This window comes from Merops nubicus, unplaced genomic scaffold (genome assembly GCF_000691845.1).
Source record: "Merops nubicus isolate BGI_N331 unplaced genomic scaffold, ASM69184v1 scaffold14910, whole genome shotgun sequence".
NCBI lineage: Eukaryota > Metazoa > Chordata > Aves > Coraciiformes > Meropidae > Merops > Merops nubicus.
Window position 1 is genome coordinate 20,553 of NW_008584916.1, and position 21,890 is coordinate 42,442.

Below are 21,890 nucleotides of genomic sequence, written 5' to 3' on the forward strand. Positions count from 1 at the left end.
TATATTGGGTAGTCCTATTTAGGAGTGAGGCACATTAGCACAGGATTTAAGCCTCTGAGAATTACACTTCTACAGAAGCTAAGCAGGACAAGACAGACAGCCCCAGCAGAACTGAGCATGCTTAAAGGTTACTGTATATATTTCAAGTTATTTAAACTGAGCTCTACTATGTGATGCACGTTGCATGATGCCTATCAAAGAGGCACAGCAATTATTACCACTGCTTAACATTTCCCTCCTGAGAAAGAGATCAATCTGAAAGCACAGCTCAGACTCAACATAAAAACCGTAATGAAGTTAACTGGTATTTCAAGGGTACCCAAGAGACAACTCTTTTAAGCACCTCTGAAATTTCCAGTTGATTAGAGGGGCAAGTTAATAGTCTTGCAAAATCTCTTTGCCTTGGTATAGGCAGGAAACAACCTGCTTCAGTTCCAGAAGTGCTTTTACTCAATATCCTGCTGCAGACAGGTAGATCCCACAACCCCATACCATACAAACCACATGTATTTTGCTCATACAGAGTTATAGTATGTGGCATACATCAATTCCTTGAGGAAAAGGATTCCCATTTCCCTAGGATCCCTTGCAATGCAGTGAGAATAGAAAGCTTTTTTCAGGTTGTGTAAAACTCAAACACATCTCAACCTCCATAAACTGCACAGAAACAAGTCCTGCCTTACTAGATTACAGGGAGAAGGTAAAAGAAAATGGATTGCTGGCTCCCTGCTGTGTGCTTGAGTTCACAGACCCCACAGCAGCCACTGGACGTATGCTATATATACATTGGAGGCCAAAGGGAGGAGGAGTGCACATGCCACACATGGTTACAGTGATAGAAAAGACATTGCTTAGAATTTTGTTTGTTTGTTTTAGACAAGACTGATTTTCTAGAAGTCTCCCGGCTGAGCTGCTCACTGACAGCTCAGCACCCATGCTATTAGGCATCCTTCATGTGGTGAACCAGTGACAGTGACCACAAGCATTTCATCTACATTAAGGTCTCAAAATACAGTGCTAGGAAACACTAGACTTTACATAAACAGTCACCCTTACAGCAGACTTCAGGAAAACTAAGTAAAAACCACAAAACAAAAGGACTCCATACCCTGCATAACTCTATAAAGAGCAGACTTTCATCCCCTCCTCAAAGCACCTTTTACTCACAGATGCAAAGGAAACCAAGATGCATTTGCCAAAACACAGTTCTGGGTTCAATATGAGCTACTAGTCACTGACTTCTCTGAGCACCTCGAGTGCTGTCCAACACCAAATAACCTGCTAGGACCTGCTGGGTAAGAGCAAGAAAAGGCTATTGTAAAGGTTGTTGAAGGAGACAGGAAACTGTGCTGGATTTATGTTTTCACATTTACAATGTGGAAAAGCACATTGACAAAATGGAGACGATAAATCATGAAAAAGGCAAAGGGAAACATACATAAAATACATATACAAAATGTATATATAATATCTGTAATGGTATTTATAGATTATGTAATATATACATAACATATGGTATAATGTGTGTTACATATAAACCTCATTCCAGTTTATTATACAAAAGGGAATAACCAGAAAAGTTGGAAGACTACTAACAGATGCATTGTCATCAGCACATCAGTACCACCTTAGCCTCCTTTATCTGACCATCATTTATGAAATCCTGGTTTTCCTGAGTGTGGGTATAAATGCACCAGTAGCATCCGTGCTACAAAAGGTGCCCAGCTGCAGGCTGAGCAAGAAGCAGCATAGGAAGTGCTTTGTTAAAAATAACACTTTTTGCAATTTGCATCAAAACAGTAACACAGACCCCAGGTCTCCTTCCAGAGCACAGCTCAGCGTGACTCTCCCTTTCCTGCAACTGCCACTTTTTCTTCTCAGACTTGCAGATACTGCTACCACGTCACCCATTCTCAGTATTTAAAACCCTCTCTCTGCCACAGGACTTTGCATTGGCACTAGCGTGGCCAGCAGGACTAGGGCAGGGATCTTTCCCCTGGACTCGGCATTGGGGAGGCTGCACCTCAAATCCTGGGGTCAGTTTTGGGCCTCTCACTCCAAGAAGGACCTTGAGGGGCTGGAGCGTGGCCAGAGAAGGGCAACGAAGCTGGGGAAGGGTCTAGAGCCCAAGGGGGGGGAGGAGCAGCTGAGGGGGCTGGGGGTGCTGAGCCTGGAGCAAAGGAGGCTCAGGGGAGACCTTCTGGCTCTCCACAGCTCCTGACAGGAGGCTGGAGCCAGGCGGGGGTCGGGCTCTTCTCCCAAGGAACAAGGGGCAGGACAAGAGGAAATGGCCTCAAGTTCAGTCAGAGGAGTTTTATGCTGGATATTAGGAAAAATTTCCCCCCCAAATGGGTTGTCAAGCCCTGTGCCAGGCTGCCTGGGGCAGTGGTGGAGTCCCCATCCCTGGAAGGATTTAAAAGACACGTAGATGTGGTGCTGAGGGCGATGGTTTAGTGCTGGACTTGGCAGTGCTGGGTTAATGGTTGAACTTCATGATCTTTAAGGTCTTTTCCAATCTAAAAGATTCTATGATGCAAGGTGACAGCAGCCCAACTCTTAAAGGATGAGGCAGTTATCTCTGCAATCAGTAAATACCTCAGATTCAGCAAAGGTGAGCAGCCAGAGCTCTAAGTACAGCAGCACATATCATGATGAAACAGAACCATGTCATTGCTGGCTAAAGTTTGACCAAGGATGCCCACAAAAACCCTTCTAAAAGAGAAAAGATTCCAAACAAGCCACACAAAACAGCTATTTCTCTGTCCCCTGTACCCTCTCTGAAACCAGTTTGGTTTGTGCCAGTTATATACAGTTCATCCAGAAGAATACAGTATTAATTAGCAAAGTTCCAAACCCACATTGGGGTTTCTCAACACAAATGAAAATTCGCCACCAATCACCTTTGTCAGGCTGTTGCCATTACCAGTTACTTCAAGGTACCTGATGTGATTTTATCAGAGGACAAGGTGGATACTTCTCACCCTGTATGTCACCCTGTAAGAAAAGAGGAGCATTTCATGCCCTGATCAATGTGCAGATACTGTACGTAGCAGCTGTTACAGAGAAGTGTCCAAATTACCTCCTGTAACTGATTTTCTTCATCTTCTGTGATCAGCTAAAAGGGAAGAACCACACACATACAGCTATGAAAGTCAAGCTCCCATGAAGTCATAAATCCTCTCCCTATTTCCATAATACTTTGAAGCAGTCTGAAAGGAGGTGCTTTGGCTAACATAAAAGACTCACTGGGAAAGTTTAGGCACCAATGCACCAAATATCAAACTAAATTGGGTTAGAAAAAGATAAGAGTTTGCTTTATTTAACTAAACAACGAAGCCCTGTAGGCCTGCTAGCAGAGATAAGCAAGCCCAGCCGAGAACTACCTCAGCTACTCCTTTCTTCCAAAACAAGGCTCTGAGAACTGCTGTGACCACTGCCCAAGAGCTGAGCTGGGAACACTTACCGACCAGGATTTGTTGCTTTGTGATGCTGCACTCTGCCCAAGGAGGACAACACTCTTCAGAACTTCTACAGCAAACTTCACTGTACTACCCAGCACAAAACAACATGCTTCCACTCCAGCATATTTACAAGAATTTCCCCCCCAGTTCAGTAACTAAAATAACAAAACCAATTTTCTCCATCTTCACAAAAATAAACTAGACCCTTACACCCTGATCGGAACAATCATTAGGAGTGTTGTGCTCAAAATTATTGTTTTGCTGGAACTCCAGCTGTCGGAAGCAGCAAGGTGGGCAAAAACCTGAGTAACAAAACCACCTTTCAATCAGAAGTGAATTATAATGAATTAGTTCGAACGAATGTCATCAAACTGTACAACAAGCTCTGAAAGCTGTCGGAGCTGTCACAGGAGATTAGGTGCTATTCACCCCTCCTTTATACTAAAATCAGAATAAAATCATCCAACATTTTCTCTTACTCTCCCTTCCCTAGATTTATTTTTTTTTCCTAAATAACGCTTTGCAAGATATACCAATTAGAGAACAGTTATATTATCCACTTGGCTAGCACTCTCTGCATTCCAAATGAAAAAGTTAATTGCACCAAGACTACAGAGAGAGTTCTGGAGGAACAAAGACAAACACATTTGATTCTCTTAAGTCTAAACACACATTACAAACCCAGCATATACCTATCACCATGGCAATTTAAGCGTCATTCTAATTCTTTTCTTTACACATCTCTTTAGGCTGAGAACACAGCCAGTAGAACTGCCAGGTTTAAGAGTGCATGGTTCATTTTGGAGGTTACGTGGTCTTAGAGTAATGAGTTTTCAGCATTTGCTATTTCCCTTTCAATTACTCTGCTGATCTGACCAGATTTAACACAGAAATCCTATCAGGGGCCTACCCACAAAGCCTTTTATCTAACACACATCAGAGAAGTATCTGTAACATGACGGTCAGTAAAATCATTTGTGACAGTCATGAAGAGATCAGCAAAGGGTCTGCAAGCAAAAAGTGAATCCTAGAATCCACATTTGCTCTTCCTGTAATGAATCAACTCAATCTGATGACAAGCAAGACAAGCACTTTGCCAGACAGAAGGACAGGGAAATAAACTGCAGAGCTCCAGGCGAAAACACCACTGGTATTACCCACTATTGTTTAATTAGAGGAAAAGCTATAAAAGTCACCATTAGTGTTTAACATAACTAAAGGAAAATTACATCTAGTAAGTACTAAGATTATCTGCAAATAAAGGAGTATAGCAGTCTCCATCACTGCTAGAAAGAGCAAACCACTGAAATTTGGCCATAATTATTCTGGGAGTCACAACATGAGTTTAGATCAGGACTGGTTTCTAACCTCACAGTTACTCTGAGCTCACAAATCACTTGCCTTGCATGCTTTGTAAACACACTCACTTTATTTAATATATACTGTCATGCTTAACATTGCAAATATACAAAGTAGTACATATATCAGCTGAGCCTGAACTAAAATTGTCTGTGTGAATATGTGACTGAGCTCAGGTTTGAAATAATTACTTGAATTCAAGAGAGAATGGTCTTCTTTCTACTTCATGAATTTTAATTTTCTTCTGTTGGGAACTTCTTCCAGAAAAAGTACCATCAGCTATTTCCATTGCCCTGTTACACCAGATGCACAAGTAGCTCAGCTTCAGCGTACTGGGGTGCCTGGCATCAGCCACCTCTTGGGCATCTTTCCCGTACTACTAAAGGCAAACTCACACTGAAGTATTCAAGAATTCCTCACACCTAATCCAGTGGAATTAGTATTGACTAGCCTGTAATTCCAGGCTACCAGAAGGAACTTCTGTCCTTCCCCTGAAACACATCTGAGTGAGCTGGAAAACCTCTTTCCACAGTCACCCTGGACTCACTGGGATGAATAACTGGATGACTGGCTAAAATTCTGCTGCTCCGTGAGCTGGCCCACTACTATCCTCTGCCTTAAAAATAATCTTCTCCACAAAGCATTTCAATTGAGACCGAATCTCAATCTCATGCAGATTTATTTTAACCCAATCTAAATCTGTTTCTCTGCTGCAAGAGGCATTCCCTTTATCCCCAGCACCATTCCTTCCCCTCAGCCACTTCCTCTCAATGTCACCCTCTTGCCAGTGGTACCATCCAACCCACTGCATGGCAAGTCAAACCAGGTACCTGGAAGAATTTCTTCTTCTCTTGGGAGTCAGGCAGATCAGATGCCTTATCTCACCTTCCACAAGCACCAGCACCAACAACAGAGGAGGTGGAAGGGTCAAGTACCAAGAGGAGGAAGGAAAGGAGGAGGCAGCAGCAAAAACATTGCAGATTTGTAACAGATGATAAAAAAAAAAACAAAGCATGTAACCACTGCCTCAGATTTAAGCATCACATGATCCAAACACTAGCTTCTCCTTTCAGAAAACGAAATACAATTCATTCATTTTGAGAAAAGCTCTGGTCTTTATCAGATAAATCACCCCAGCCACCATGCCTGTGCTCTAAGGCTGGAAGTTTTCAAAAGTTCCTGGAACAGGAAAGTCACCTTTTTTTTCTCCTTAATTCAGCATAAATTTTTCAAACCCAAAGTCACTCAGCTGTATGCAGGAGGACAAAACAAAGACCAAAAATGTTTTCTGCATTCCAGCATGTGCTTCCTGCAGCCCGTACCCATGGCAATCCTCCCATAGCAACCAGCAGGTCACGTCTGCAGGAGTGGGTTTGTGGTTGTCTCAGATGGGATATGCAGGCTCTGCATGCTGCAGAAGTGCTCTGTAGTACCTTGGTGCTTCCAGAGTTTATTCACCAATTGCCCTTGAGAAAAGCAAGTGCAGTAAGATGGCTGGACAAGGGCAACACTTCTGAAAAAAAACAAACCTGTCATTTCTTTGCCACAAAGCTGATCTTTTCCTTACGCTCCTCGCTACCCTTTAGCTGGAGCTATAGGCACAGCCAAGGATATTTCCCCTTAATGAGAAGGCACCACAGGTTACAGGGGTTTGCCTGGCACTGAGCATTACTGTGTTTCAAATGAAGCTTCCAACACGGCCAGACAAATTTCAGATGGGCAAAGAGCGTGTGCAGGCAAGTGTATCTATTTAAAACAAATACTACCAGCAGCATCAGGCAAAACCACAAGTTATGAATAGCTATGTCTCTTAAAAGCACCAAGTAAATTAGCTGTAATGAATGTTTCTATTGAGCTCAGTTGCACAGGGCTTCCCTTTATGCCATTTCATCAAGGTTCTAACACACTGAGAAACACTTCCACACAGGCAGATTTTCAAATAGGTATTTTAGCAAACTGCTCTAGAGACAGCAATATTCACAGGAAAGTTTGGGCAGACTCTGGGATTCCTCTCCTTGCCAGCACCATCCACACACAGACACATAAAAAAAATGGGGTTTTCTTTCTTCAGTCTCTCCAGTCTCCACAGACATCCCACCACCTCGCAGCACTGACCAACAGTGAGGTCTCAGCCCCTGCCCATCCCAGGAAAAGGCAGCAAGTGAAACTGAGCCAAGAAGGTGGTGGAAGGGGAAGACCGTGAACGCCCGCAGGCTGATCAGGAAGGCTAAAAAGGAAAAGAGATAGCAGGAGCCCAACCCAAAGAACATCAAAATGCTGGTTTGGTTTATATATAACTTCTCTGGAAATGCACAGAAGACAAGCTTTTTACTTGGAGGCTCCGACAACTAGAGGTTAAAAGCAAAATCTACTTTCCTACTATTTTTTACCTAGCAAACCTTTTAATTGCAGTCACAGAGCAAACTGCTCAGTCAAACACCACTGACAGAGACAGTTACCTTCTTATTCAAGTGAGAACATTCCAGGATGTTTCACACTGGAGAATCACCAGTGAAGAATCAAGAACTATATTTTTATTTTTACATCCCTTACATCTCTTCAATATTGGTCTGATTTTACTCTTGATTTCTTTGAGACCTCAAGCACAGCTTCACCTCCAGATTCTCCCCTTTGGGGGGGGTAAAGCAGAGTGCAAGAAAGAAAGGAAAAAACCCCATGTAAGATACAGTTGCCACTTTTCCAGTGTAATGAAATACCACAACAAGGTGATGGAATAAATTCACCAATAGCACCCCACAGAAGAACAGGAAAGAAATCACCCAAACTGCTGAGAAGGGTCTTTCAATAAGCTATAGGAGAGCCAGCAGGAACTGTAGGAGGTTCCCTCCTAAGTCATCACCCTACCTGGAAAATTCACATTATGGACAGGACTTTTCCAGATGATATCATCCCTAGCTTTGCAGAATGGGTCTTATAGTAATCCTGCTTAGTCCCATACCAAAAATCCTAGAGGAGCTCCAAGCTCCTTCAGAAAGCTATTAAGAGTGCAAAAGGCCAGGAATCTGCAGTTTCAAAAGTGACCTGCCTGAAACTTGTCCAGCAGAAACCACTGTAAGCCACCCAGCAGTGTCTCTTCATTCACTTTAACACCTGCAGAAAAACAGCTGCAGGATATTCTTGAACTACCATTATTAGCACCACTGACTTAGGAACTCATTGGAACTCTGGTCAATCCACATCTGACAAGGGATTAATTTACTTCTCCATTTAAAACAGAAAAAAACCAACTATAAACACTTATGTTAAAATTAATCCAGAAAAATCCTGACAATTATTCCCAGACCAATTATAAACATGTAAGACGATGTCAGACAAGCCTTGGGATTATCAAAAGAGTATCACTTACAGGCTTTTTTAACAAATATCATTAAGGCAGAGTTTTGGTACTTCAGTTAGGGACTCCATTAAAGGCCACCACAAAGCCCACCTTTTAGATGTGCATGCCAGGACAATATGGTAGTTACTTAGTGCCCATCCACCGGGCACAGAGAAACAAAGAGGTGCTGCTATACTTGTACCTCCCTTAGCTTCACATTTCAAAACACTGGAGTCAGCTTCAAAATATGCCATTCATTCCAAACCAGGAGTGCTGGGCACAGGGCTCGATATCAGAAGAAATTCCTCCTCCCCTCCTGAGTGCTCCTATTCCTTTAAAACCAAGTCAGCCACAGTTCAGCAACACGTTGGGCAGACACATGGAGTACAGCCAGGCTGAAGCATTTCAAGCTCTAACTCAAGAGTGCCAACGTGCTAAATGTCTGCACCTAGAAGGTCTTACCTAAACCCACAAAAATCAGATACGATTTTACATCAATATAAATTAATCTGCAGCATCACTGACAGCTATCTTTTAATCAATACTGGTTTGGAGGTTTTCTTTGTCTGAATTTTTTTTTAATTGAAGCCTTACAAAGGTGAATTTTGGCCCCACTCCTACCACACCATTACAGAAGCTGCTCTGTTCCCCTGGTGTAGCCCTTACTATAAACAACTTCGTGTCTCTGAGCAAACTGTGAGCTTTTTTCCCTGTGTGTCATATGGTAAACCACATCTTAACCCAACACCACTCCGCCAGTTAATTAAAGTCTATCTCATTTATAGTGTCCTTCAGCATAACGACAACGAAGAAAAACCTTGCAGTTGTGTTCCCAGGGATGCCAACAGCCAGCTACCTGTGGAGACTTACACTTAGTAAGCTGTCCTTAAAGTCTAAAATTAACCACAAAGCTGCTATTTTGAAGTTTGGGAACAGGGAGGTGATTTAAGTGTCAGAATGAGTGGCCCGACATTAAAAACTTGATATGAAAGTTTGCTAGCAAAGAAGCAGGCTGGCACAAAGAGCAGACAATGCTTTTATTCAAATGAGGTTGGCTGCCAGCACCAGAAAGTTTCACTATCAGCACTGCAGGCGCCTGATATCATCTGTAACACACAGTGAGTCTATTATGTTATTTTGTTGTGTGTGTGGTTGTATACATAAAAATAATGATAGTTAAAGAGACTCCCTGTAACACACAACAGCCCGTGTACCACTGCTGCTCTAATCAGGTACTCTAGATCCTATCTTAACCATTTCTTCACCAGCTAATAAATATTTGATCTTCAGAGAAGATGTAAATTACGTGCAACATTTGCGTGTGTATCTTGCTTTTACCACCAAGTCTTATAACTGCAAAAATCCCTTTCCATGTTAGGCTGATCTAGCTGTTAAGATTGTTGAGTATATTGTCAGCACTGCATTTTTTTTCCCTAAAGCCTGAAAATTATCTATATCTGTGATTTTAAAATAAACAAACCCCAACATGCTACCTACAAACTCCTTCAAAAGCTAAATGGCTATTTAACATCCCTGGTTTGTATGTTGCTGATAAGGGCCAGGAAACAAACTGGTTTAACTTCAGAAAAGATGGATTTTTTTTTTTGTAACTTGGTCTTGTTCTAACTGGTATTTCTGTAATTTATTTTCCTAAATAGTGCTCACCTTCCAATCTTCTATTTTGAACCTCCTTGCCTGCCATCCAACAACACTGTTTAAGGTGTACATGTCTTTTTAAATGGATCTCTGCTTAAAACTCCCATAGGTCTTAACCCTATTAGCAACATTTCAAAGCCTGATCTCTGTTGTCAGTCATGTGCAGGCCACTGCCCTCAAGAGAAAACTCACAGTCCCCTGCCCAAAAGCCATGGGATGCTTTTGGGACCCCCGGCTGCAGAGGAAGGGGTCCAACACCTACAGGCACTCCCTTGCTTGAGCTTTTGCTGTGTGGTACAAAGGAAGTGAGCCTGGTGACACGGTGCCTGCCTGCCAGCGCAGCCCTCGCACAGACACGTGTACAACTGCAGTAACATCTCTGTCGGCTAGGAGTGGACACAGATGACCAGCCAGCCACTCCCCTCCTCCCAGCCTCCTTTATGTCAATAAATCTTAACCTGGCTGTTTGAGCAATGTTTAATCATAAACAGTTTTGAACATTCGGCAGAATATAAACAAAGGTGAGTAAGAGAAAAACTGCGAGTCTGGTACCAAGAATCACTCGCCACTTGGCTGCTGACCCAGGTAACAGAGAGCAGAGGAACAAGGAACTGCTAAGGAACAGAACATGAGCACCTGGTGTTCATTTAAAACCACCATGCAACAACATTAAAGTATCCAGAACTGCGACCACAGAAGGACTTCAAGGCCTAAATGCATTAACATTCTTGGTTCTCTTAAAAACAAACAAACAAAAGAGAAAAATTAAATTGCTTAGAACACCCACTTGGATTCACGGAAATAAACTGCTCTCATTGATCTCATCCCACTGCTGTTTACAGCACAGTCAGCTCGATTCCCTTCTGTGCTGCTAATCAAGCTAAAATTACCTCCTCTCTTCCTGCTTACTGTATGTGTTAGCATCACCAAAATCAACTCGGGCAAGGTCCATCGTTTCTCTTCACAAGCACAGCCCACCTGTGGTAAAACTACACTTAGGACCTACAAGACCTCTCACAAGATTTTAACTCCATTCATCATGGGGCTGGATAGGTGTTTAAACTGGGAGACAGAAAAGTGGCTCTTACAAACCTTATTCAGATGCTTTTGAACACCTTGTAGCCATTGTTGGCCTCTACAGACCTGTGTAAAATGGGCTGCATGAAAGTGGGGATTTCGTTCCTGTTAAGCCAGTGTCCATCTCAGAATCAACATCACATTTGTCACTCCTGCTCTGACAGAAAGCAAAGCCAGCACTTCAACAAAGCCCTGGAGGTCTCTCCATCAGCATGGCACTTAATTATGTTTGGGGCATATTCCAAAGGAGGACACAAATTCACTTTATGTGGTTGCCTCTCTGACAACAATAGCAAAACCCACCTCCATACCATATCCTAGTGTTTGGTTTTAAAGCAGCTCCATTTTAGATCCCAGTGTGACGTTTCAAATGAAAAGAAGCCAAATAAAACAAAATCCCAACCCTAACAGATAATACCCACTAAACAAAGCTGAAGTACAGATTAAATTGGCAGAACTATGGAGTGGAACAGAAGCTTAGAAGAAAAAAAAGCACTCTGTGGAGATAAATATTCTTCAAGTGCGTGCCTGATGGCAGCCAAGGTTTTATGCTATTAAAAAATGCAATCCATACCATAGTGACAAACAAGGTTATTTCACCTCCTCCCATGCTAACTTGCTGTCCCACAAAATTAATTCAAGTGCACAATGAAAGGCAACTTGTATGAAACTGAGCAGGATGATACTTATTCCTATATTCTGCAGTCGCTCCCCCTGTCCTCCATGACGCGGTGGCAAACTCTCCCCCAAGACTGAAATGGCAGACACTGAGTAGAGTCTTGGATCAGGAGTAAGTTTTGCTCAGCCCTTGCCAAGGCTCAGCAGTACATCTTGCCTTCCTGAAGGACTTCTCACATCCCACTTCCCTCAATCCTAGGGGAGTGCAGCCAAACCACAGTGCTCAGCCCCAGTGACGACACAGGACCCCAGGCCCTGGCTATTCTGGCAGCAGCAGGCAGTGAGTAGTCAGTGTGACATTCAGTTCATTCTCCAGAGAGGTCACAGAAATGGCCAACACTAGCTCTGGAACACACACAGTTGCCCACAGTGTCTCTGTGCCAGAAAAGGCTGCCTAGCCCCATTCACTATGCCCCAAGTTTTTCCCCCCCTCCAACACAAACCTTAAGATAAAAGTCTAAGACTGGCTTCCATCCTACCACAGCAGAGACCACAAGAAGTGACTCAGCAGAGCACGGTCACCACCAGCATCTCTCACTCCTTCCCTGCTTCTGTGAAATTTGAGAGCCCTTCCGAGAGGCTTCCCAAGCCTCTGCTGCTTACGCTGATCTTGGTTAGAATAAAAAAGGTCAATATTAACTATTTTCCTTCTTTGCCCATCTTGGCAGAATTGGCAGAAACACTCAACCAAGTATGTTTCTCCCTCAATCACAAACCACAATTAACACCTACCTCGGTGCCAAAAAAAGCCCCACCTGCACCCACGCGCTGGGGAACTTCCCTGTAACAGCTTCTACAGAGAGTTCCACTTTCAGTAAGAAATGAAGCAGTGCATGGAGAATGAAATAGGTAGTGACAGCATGGAACCAAGTGCAGTACCACACTCGGCCTCTGCAAGTAGCACAGATTATTCATTCCCATACCTAACTCAGCACCAAACATTTTAAAACTTTGCCCAGCTGCCGGGGAATTTCCAGCCTGCCTGGGATCCTGCCCCCTTTCACCACAGAAATCTGGCTGGGGCTGCCACAGACAACTTCCAGGCTACCCCTAATTTTAGCCTACCTCCCACCTTCTTGGGAAGAGTCTTCCTTTATTACTTCAAGTACCCAGATCCTTGGGAAACTTTTATACTCCAGAAAAGGAGAAGCTAACCATTTGAAAAGATCAGTTCATAAAACTTCCTAATAACCATTAGAGAGAGGTGCTTGTTTCAGCGTCTTTGTTGGATATGGGAGAGCAGCTTAATTCTCATATCTCATTTGCAATGCTATCAACTTTCTTCTAATGGGCCACTCACCATTGTAGGGTTTGCTTTCAAGAAGCCAGCCCACCTCCTTGAACTGTGTCACAAGGCATCTAGAAGACTTTCCCATCCAGATCTAATGGACTACAGGTAAACACCTTAGCAAAGGCTGTGTAAAACAAAATAACCTCTGTAAAGCTCATGAAAAGACCTTAATTCCCACATTCATATGCCAGGAAAAGCTTGCAGGTGGGATGTTACTAACCTTTGCATTTAATCAGACTCTCTTAAGAGGGCTCTAACACACAGAGCACGACTATGATGTATTTTCCTTTGAGGCTGGTTCAGTTCATTTAGAAAGTGATTGGAAAGAGCTAATGTACTATTTATGTACATTATAAAAAACGATCCATATGGAGTCAGACTTTGCAAAACGTTCACTCAAGTCCATTCCACTCCCTCTGAAGACATTTCACAATCCATTCGATACGCAGTAGAGGAAGCCAGGATTACTGTTTTAAAAGCAGTTCTGAGGGTAATTTAATGCTTTAAAAGCCGAAATCTTCTAGACTTGCAGCCAAACAAACATTTGGGACAACACAGAGCATCTCGCACACAAATGTCTACAAAGTGATATCCACCTGCAGCCTCCAAAATACTGACATTGAAGTAAAGGTTAGAGCAGAATCCCAGGCACAGCCTTCTTTCTTACTAAAGAAGAAGGTAATTTTACTGTGATTCAGTAGGAAGAAATGATGTGCTGGACTAGCCTGTGAAAGACCACCTAGCAGGACATGACTAAAACTGCAAACAATGTAAAACAATCCCAAGGTTATTAAGGTGTTTTAAACCCTGCCAGAATATACAACTGTGCTGAGGGGTTCCTCCCTGGAAAGGAGTTTAACCAACTAAAGTGACAATGGCTCTTGCAAGATGACAGCACACATCTAAGTTGCTGCCACAGGAGTTTAATCATTTTTAAAATCAGGAAATTTTAGAGAGCTGACTTGTCGTTAGTGGCATATTCTAGCACTCCCCTTCATTTGCTTCAGTATAGTATATAGAATTAGGGAAATATTTTACACTAACAGATGTATCTTACCTGGAAGCTTCATACAATCTTCATAATTTGCAGCACCAGCTTTTTGGGAACCAGGATTCTAGCCCTTCTCAGCTACAGGCTTTTCAAATAAGAATTCTCACATTTGCAATACTATCTGGTGGAGCACAAAGCAGGATGAAATTGAGAAGAAACTGTGAACTGCTTGGAGAAGAGGATGCACCCACTTGTCACCAAGAGACCTCAGATTCAGCATCACTGTCCACCAAAACATTTTTGTTTCCCAAGTTCACTCTGTGGCTCTGTTTGCAGTGCAGCCCTGGTCTGGGACCCGCAATTGTAAACAGATCATGTGTAAATCTAAACTACTTGATTGTGCCTGTTTCTAACAGATGGTTTGCATATGCCTTGTTTACACAAAATACAAAAAAAAAAAAGCTTGCAACACTTTCATTGAACCACTACATACTAGGAATTTTCTCCTAAGGATTCCCATGCCTGAAGAAAACTTCAGTGCTTGCCTTAATATTCCATAAAGACATCAGCAGCAAAGCACGTGCCAGCTTTTCACTTCCTTTGCAGGTCTTCCCAGTGCTGAACCAGTTTCATTGTGGCTGGTCTCATTAGACAGTGTCTGAGAGAGACGTGATAGAAGAAGAGAGGTAATTATTATACAGCTGAATGGACAAGGCAAAAGGAGGCAAAGCCACCCAATTGCCAGGCTTGTTGACAGTCAACACCCCTTTACGCACAGTGGGCAGGCAGCCAATCCAAGGTACACCATGTTATACAAGTAATGAAATAAAAAAAGAAAAAGATCAATAAATAAATAACAGTTGGCACATCTCCCATGTCAAGAGTCTACCCTTACGAGTCTGGGCTACACCTCAAACTGCATATGAAAAGCAAGAACATTTTTGGTCTACCCATCAGGTGGAAACAAAACTTGCTTTCTGTGTCTAGTCCTTTTCTCCTCCCACACAATCAAGATTTTGAGTGTTTAGGAGCCCACAGTTCTTATGCCCTCGAGAGAGGAAAGGCCTTAAGTTGCTCAAGAACAATTCCTTTAGCAAGTGCACAAACTGGCTCTGCAGGGAGTCCAGTCCTGCTTAGGAAAAATATTGGTGGCTTCTGTATGTGGCCTTAAGGGAGGCAGAAGATTAAAACAGTTTGTGTGGGAAGACTTCTCCTTAAAGTGGCACAAAGCAGAAAAAAAGGGGTACAGCCATAATGTTATACTTCAGAGAAAAGGGGGGGATGTCCTTTTTCACAGTGTTTAGACCACCTCTGCAAGTTGGGTTTTTTGTCTCCTCATTCTATTCTAAAATCTGGAGTGGTTTGTAGGTGCACATGAGAAAAATCTCTTACACCAAAAGATTCCTGCAACAGGATAGTAAGTGGCAACAATGTGCTTAAAGTTTTCTTCCACTTACTGTCCTCTTAATCACACAGTATTTATTAACAGAACCAGACAAAGAAAGCCCATCTCTGCTCCCTCAGCTAAGGCAGAGCTCCCAATTAATTTCAACATTATTTCTCCCCAACTGTCAGGATGTCCTCAAACAACACGAAAAACACATATCTGGTGTATTTAAAGGAGGGAGGAAAACCAGCCCAGTAAATTGTGCGTACACAACAAACGACAAGCCAAGAAATTAAACTCACTTTTAAATGACTAAAAATAGATTGGGTAGGGAGGACTATCAATCAAATCTTCCTTTGAGCTGCTGAATATTCAAAGAACAGGCTTCTAACAGACTGCTCTCTTGAGACTGCTTGAAATTTAAGATAAAAAATGCACAAGGACATGAAAAAGGAGCAGCAGGATAACAAAGAGCAAAACACACAAGACAGAAGTGGATACAGAGTATTAATTAGGCCATTAAGATCCTTAAATGTTTTACTGTCCAATAAAATATGTATTTCATAAAAATTAAGTGCCATGCAGGAGGAACGCGCACATGCATTTTATTGAGCTGTTCTGAGGAAACAGTTTCTGAGGAAACTGGAGATGCAAATTACCAGACAAAAAACCATTTGTGGACCAGAGTGAATAGGCATTAGTAAAATTGTATTTGTACTAGGAAAACAAAGAATATACTATTGGATAGGGATTTTCATTCATATCCACCTAAGTGAGAGATTCATCTCCTCTATAAGCATCCCCATCTGCTTTCATAAGGAGTCTGCAGTCAACTGAAATAGGGAGACATGTAAATGCTTGAGGAGACTGTGCAGTGATTAATACTGAATTACTGACTGAAATTAATGCATTAAGACCACAAAATAATTTGTACTCACAATTAGTCGATTAACTAGGTCTGGAAGTACATTAGGTTTTTTTCATAGCCTGCATTCAGGAGACAAAACGCTAAATTTCCCATCTTACAGATTTGTAAGAAACAATAAAAACACACTGCAAAATGACACCCAGGCCCCTGGCTCCCCATGTTTCCTGGTGCAAATCCTGCAGTCTGCTACATCAAGGCCCACCAGCTGCTTTGGATGCATAAAATCCTAGAGGCAGGGGGACTGAACCCCAAAGCTGCTGTTAGGTATGGCTACATGTGAGAGAGGCCTCTCTGCTCTTTTTATTAAGAAAAGGGAGAGGAAAGAATTTTTACTAAAAGCAAATGAGATAATTCCCCTCCTTTTTCAACACGGCCAGCTCAAAAGCACGTGCTTTTTCGTTTTGAAACCACATTTTCATTTGGACTGGGAAGGGAAAGCTGGCTCACCCACATCTAACCAGCAGCAGGGTGAAGCTGGGTCTGTTCAGCACTCCTGCTCATGTGCCCCCTGGCTCTGACTGCAGATCATCCAGACATCCCCTGCGCAGACACAAGGAGCTCCAAGTGAATTAGCACATGTCAGAAGTGATATGGAGCTGAGTGCTAGTAGAAGTCCACCCAAAACAGGAAAGCCCACTGGAGCTGTCAAATCTGCTTTAACAAGCACCTAACCAGTCTGTGTCCCCTTTGTCCCCCCCCAATATCAGAGTGCAGCTCCCAAAGTACACAGCTGAGCACACTCTGCACTGCCCCAAGAGCTCCTGTACATAGCAGAGACTAATTGCTACACGTAGGGCAGTAATGAGACTTTATTTGCATGGCAGAAGTAGCAAATTCAAGTAGTTTCCTGTTCTTTACCAACATCCTGTTGCCACATCTACTCCTCCAGGAAACCGAAACACCGAGCACGAGAATTTGGCATCCCACAGAACAGCTTTGACACCAAATGGCTATCGGAGCACAGTTACTAAGAGCTTGCTTACAAAGAAAACAATCACATTAATCTGGTTGTCATTTACACTTTCAGTTATTTGGAGCAAGACTGCATGTCCCATCTTCTGGAGGGGGGAAAAAGAAGTCAAAAAAGCGTTACTCTGATTTGTTACCAGAAGTCAAAACAAACACACTGCAGTGAGGATGCTCACACAGCTGGCACCAAAATAACTAAGATATGAATTCCTACAGATTTCATCATTTTTATTCCTGTTTTCATAAAAGCAAAGACTCACACGCTCATTCATCCCCTAGATTTATATAAAAACAAGCCAGTACCAACTGGAAGAATCCCACAGTCAGCTAAGCATACATATCATGACAGAGAGTTGAACACAAAGAAGTTACACCAGCACAACTTGAACCTATATTTAAGCCTTTATAGCTAAGACTCCACACAAGAATGTACAAGACAAGTGTGGCATGTTCTGGTTGGATTAATCTTCCCATAATCAACACATCAGCTAAACTGAACCAAGCTTGGTTTAAAAGAATACATAAGAGAACACACACTGAGTTTTGCATAGCATTAGTTTATATTCACAACCTGACTTCGAGCACAGCTATTTTTGAATCAACAAATCGAGCAGCAGTTTCACATAACGAGAGAAACTTTCCTTAAATGTTTAATATAACCCATGACAAATTGAGCTGCTTAGCTAAAAATTATTACTTGACATAAATTCCATAATTAAAATCAAGTAATCCTTTATCACCATCTCGCTGTGCCACAAAAAAACCTGTTCTCGAAAGACGGTCTTTGAAATCAAGTGAGAGCATGAAAAATATCAGACAAAGCACCAAGACAGCAAATCTTTAAATAGTTTCTAGCGAGGGTAAAACCACCACCGCCAAGTTGTAGCAAAGCAAACGACTCATTTCAAACAAAGAACAGAAAAAAGGGATGGAGATTAGGCAATATTTAAGAAGTAAAACTCCGGGAGGAGTTATCGGAGTCAACACACACATGCAGGATTTCAGAAACGACTCGTTCTGTAGTGGTGGTGATGTGGTCAGAGCGTTTCCTCAGTGCTTGGTAGGTAGTGCTGGCAGTTCCCTGCGAGCTGGACGGGTACCTGCACCCCACACCCTGCGGTGGCACCGCTCTAACCACAAGAACAGAGCCCGAGTGGTTACTGAGCTCATCACAACACTACCAGACCTTGTGTGTGTCTCTCCGTTTTCTGAGATTATGTTGATTTTTCTGCTTTAATTATTGCTTCGAATTACTGGCTGACAGACTTGTGCAACCTCCCTTAGAAAGAGAAATGAAAAGACTGTTGGATCTAGCTCAATTTTCTGCTTGGTTACTAAACCCCAATTGCGGGGACACCCCCGCTACCCAAATACTGAAGTAAAACTTGTATACTCACAATACAGAAAGATTAATGCACACAAAATTTTGCAGGGTCAGCACCTTGATATGTGCTCAGAGTATTGGACTATTTATTTTTGTCAAGTTTATTAAGTACCAAGAAAAATCCTATTATAAGCAAAGCAGCCTTCTCTTAATAAAACTCCACAGGCACAGCAAGTTTTTAGTTTACAATTGGGCTTATATACTTAATTTTTATTTTAACTTCATGTTTTAATTTCATATATCCATATATTTACTTCCCTCGTATTTTATGCTCAAACTAAATAACGCCTCCATTTATTTCTTCCATTTCCTAAATGCTAAAAGAACTGCAGGTTTAAAAGCTGACTTTTATATTCAGAAATCTCATACTGCAAGTATCCATTTACACCAAAAAACACAAACTGCAGGCTCCATTAATAGCACTGCTACAAAAATCCTAACGGTCACAGAAGCAATAAGCAAATATCCCATGAAATATTCACAGGCAAGCCCCATTTTCCAACCTATTGAGCTCCCAATTCAGGAAGCTCAAGTGCTATTATCAGGCTACGCTCGATCAACATTTGCAGTTTTTAGTCAATAGAACTTTTGTACTTAGAAACGTTTGAAAACCTGACCCATAGCTGCTTAAAATTCAGGTTAGCAAGTTTAACTTTCAACTGTGTCTGTTCCTTTAGTTCGAGGGCAGGGGGGAATAAAAAAAGCTGCTTATTTTAGTTACTCTTTAGTTACTGGAAATCTCTAACCTGTTATTGTCACTTCTTTTAAGAAGTGAATGATTTTTAAGATAACAAAGAGAAAGTTAATAATTCAGCATTAACCTGATCATGTAAACATCTGATTACACTGTAAATTTGAAAAAAAACCCAAACCTAAACCTGTCTTCAGGAGGAAAAAGTGCTCCAGCTACAGGTTCCTGCTGTATTTTATGATTTCCATCTTCTCCTAGAACAGAGTTTCTACCAATCCTTGATTTGCTTTTTAATTTGATTTAAAGCCCTTGTTTTTGATGGAAGTACTTCCAAAATTTCATCTTGATTTATACTCGTAATGCATGTGACACTTAATTAAATAGATTAAGGGGTCTTGAGCTGTACTGCAGACCTTCCACTCTTCTGCCCGCTTTGTTCCTAACTGCCATTAACCTCTAGGAAATGCCCTCCTTGTTGGTCATTATTGTTTAATTATACTTCATGGTTAAGTCATCACGCCTGTGAAATATAATCTCCCATTACAACACAGCTGTGAGATCTAATGCTCCTGCCCAGCAGCAAAACTCTGGTTACAGCAGATTATACATAGACATGATGTCGGTGGAGGAAGCGACACAAAACTTTTCAAAGGGCCTTGACTTTATTTTAGGAGGTACGGACAGTCTTCAAGAAAGGTTTTGGGAACTCTTCCAGTTTCTTCCCTTCCCCACCTCTCCTGAAAAAAATCTTAAGTTTTAGGAATAACTGCATCTAAACTTAGAAGAGGGCTTATAAAAGAGAAGTTTTATAAAGAAAAAGTGAAGTGAGAAGAAACCTCAGAAACAGAATCTATGAGTCCAGGAGCTCTTTTTTTAACAAATGGTACAAATTACATCTGAAAGTCACTTTTTTCCTGGAACCCTCTGCTTCCATTCACAATCTCATGACACTCGAGCACCTCCTTTGCTTGTAATATAAAACCAGCAGTAACTGCATTGGTCCAAAAAGAGATCAAACTCTGCACGTTTCTCTTACTTTTTATAGGTGGTGGAAAATTAAAAAACAGAGGGACAACTATTCAAACAGCTGTCTGGTAGAAGATTACCAGCAAGAACTCCCCATATCACAAGGACCTCCCATCTAAGCCACTGAATGAAATGGCAATTAATTAATGAAACATAAGCATAACAAACTGTACATTCTGCTGGTACTTGGGTGATGGTGTGGCTGTATCAAATGGGGCAGCAGTGATAGCATAAAATAATACTCAGAAAAATAAAGTGGATTGTACTGTCAAGTCTGTGTACTAAAACCTATCTTCACTTTGTCATATTTCTGCTTATTGCCATCCAACTAATATTGCCAAACAGGCTTCTCTTCAGAAGAGAAATTGCACCAACCAGCTCTTTGTTTTCATTTACCGGGGGGAGGAGATTTGTGTAAGTATGTGTGTGCATGTGACCCTGGGGGTGGTGAAGAAAGAATTGTATGATTTTTGAAGAGCAGAGATAACAGTGGTCAGGAGAACAGTTTAAAGCCTCAATAAAGACTGCGGGCACCAAGTTCCAACAGGATTTTCCCCCTCCTCCCCCAGTCTGGGTTATAAACCCTTGACTAGCCAGTAGAAGGCAAGGAGTTGTTTACCTGTGAGAAGCAAAGGGGCAAATTCCTTTAGATTGATGCAAAACATTTTCCTACTCTGGAATTCAGAAAGGGAGGAGCAGCATGTTTATTTATCTAGCTCAAACAGTGGCCAGGCAAAGAGGATGCCTTGTTGTGCAGGGTTCATAACTGTACGTTACACTCCTCCATTCTCATGCAATGAAGAAGGAAAACTGCCATTCCCACTCCAGGAGTCAGGAGCAAACAGAAAGAGAAAGAAATAAACAACCAAGTCACTACTCGAGAGGGTTTTCGAGCACAATGCTTATGATTAACCAACTGAAGAAACAGAATGACAGGGAGGAGAGAGCTCGCAGAGATAAACCCAGAGCCCGAGGGAGTGACAACAGAAATGCCCTGGGCTTCGGGTGGTCTTGTTTTACAAAGCAAGATTAATTAACCAGACACTAAAGGACATCTCTTTTAGAAAATGAAGCACGTTACAAACCAAAACGCCTCAGAGAGCGAGCAGCTAGGGAGTTATAACTAAATTACTAAGTACAAAATGAAGCAGCCTGCAGAGGAAATGAGTAATTAAAACACCCTCCCCTGAGCAACGGGCTGGTGAGAAAGGGATAACTCCAGGACCCTGGTGCTGGAGGTAAACGGTGCCAAAGCCAAAAACTGCCAGATGAAAACAGATGCTTTATACAAACAACGAAAAGCCAAGTGGAACATTATAAAACCCCAATCTCCTGTCTTTACAGCGTGTGCTCTCTCAGAGATGGCATTAGACAGAGCCTGGTACGACCTGAGGAGATGCACGCAGGAATTACATCACCCACCACCACCACGCTGCCGCCCCCGGCGTGAAGCTCTGCAGTCCTCAGACAGTGCTCAGCAACCATAAACAATGTTTTCACAGGAAGAAATAGACTAACGTCAACCTCATTCTTCTTTCTTCATGCGTTTATCTAAAACACAGCACAACCACCCCCCTATTCCCACAGAAAAACCTTTCTCTAGACCTCTCCCCACCCTCAACGAAGCAAAGACACCTTGAGTGCCTGCTCCCAGG

General features: G+C 42.2%; 1 protein-coding gene across 1 annotated transcript in view; it reads right to left on the reverse strand.

The window, feature by feature from the left end:
* FOXK1 (forkhead box K1) overlaps window positions 1–10,765 on the reverse strand; it is a gene marked incomplete at its 3' end in the record, with an annotated part of 30,405 nt that extends 19,640 nt beyond the window's left edge. Inside the window, 1 exon segment of the mRNA XM_008945868.1 lies at window positions 10,704–10,765. Within this exon segment, the coding sequence (XP_008944116.1) occupies window positions 10,704–10,765 (62 nt within the window).
* Between the last annotated feature and the right edge of the window lie 11,125 nt (window positions 10,766–21,890).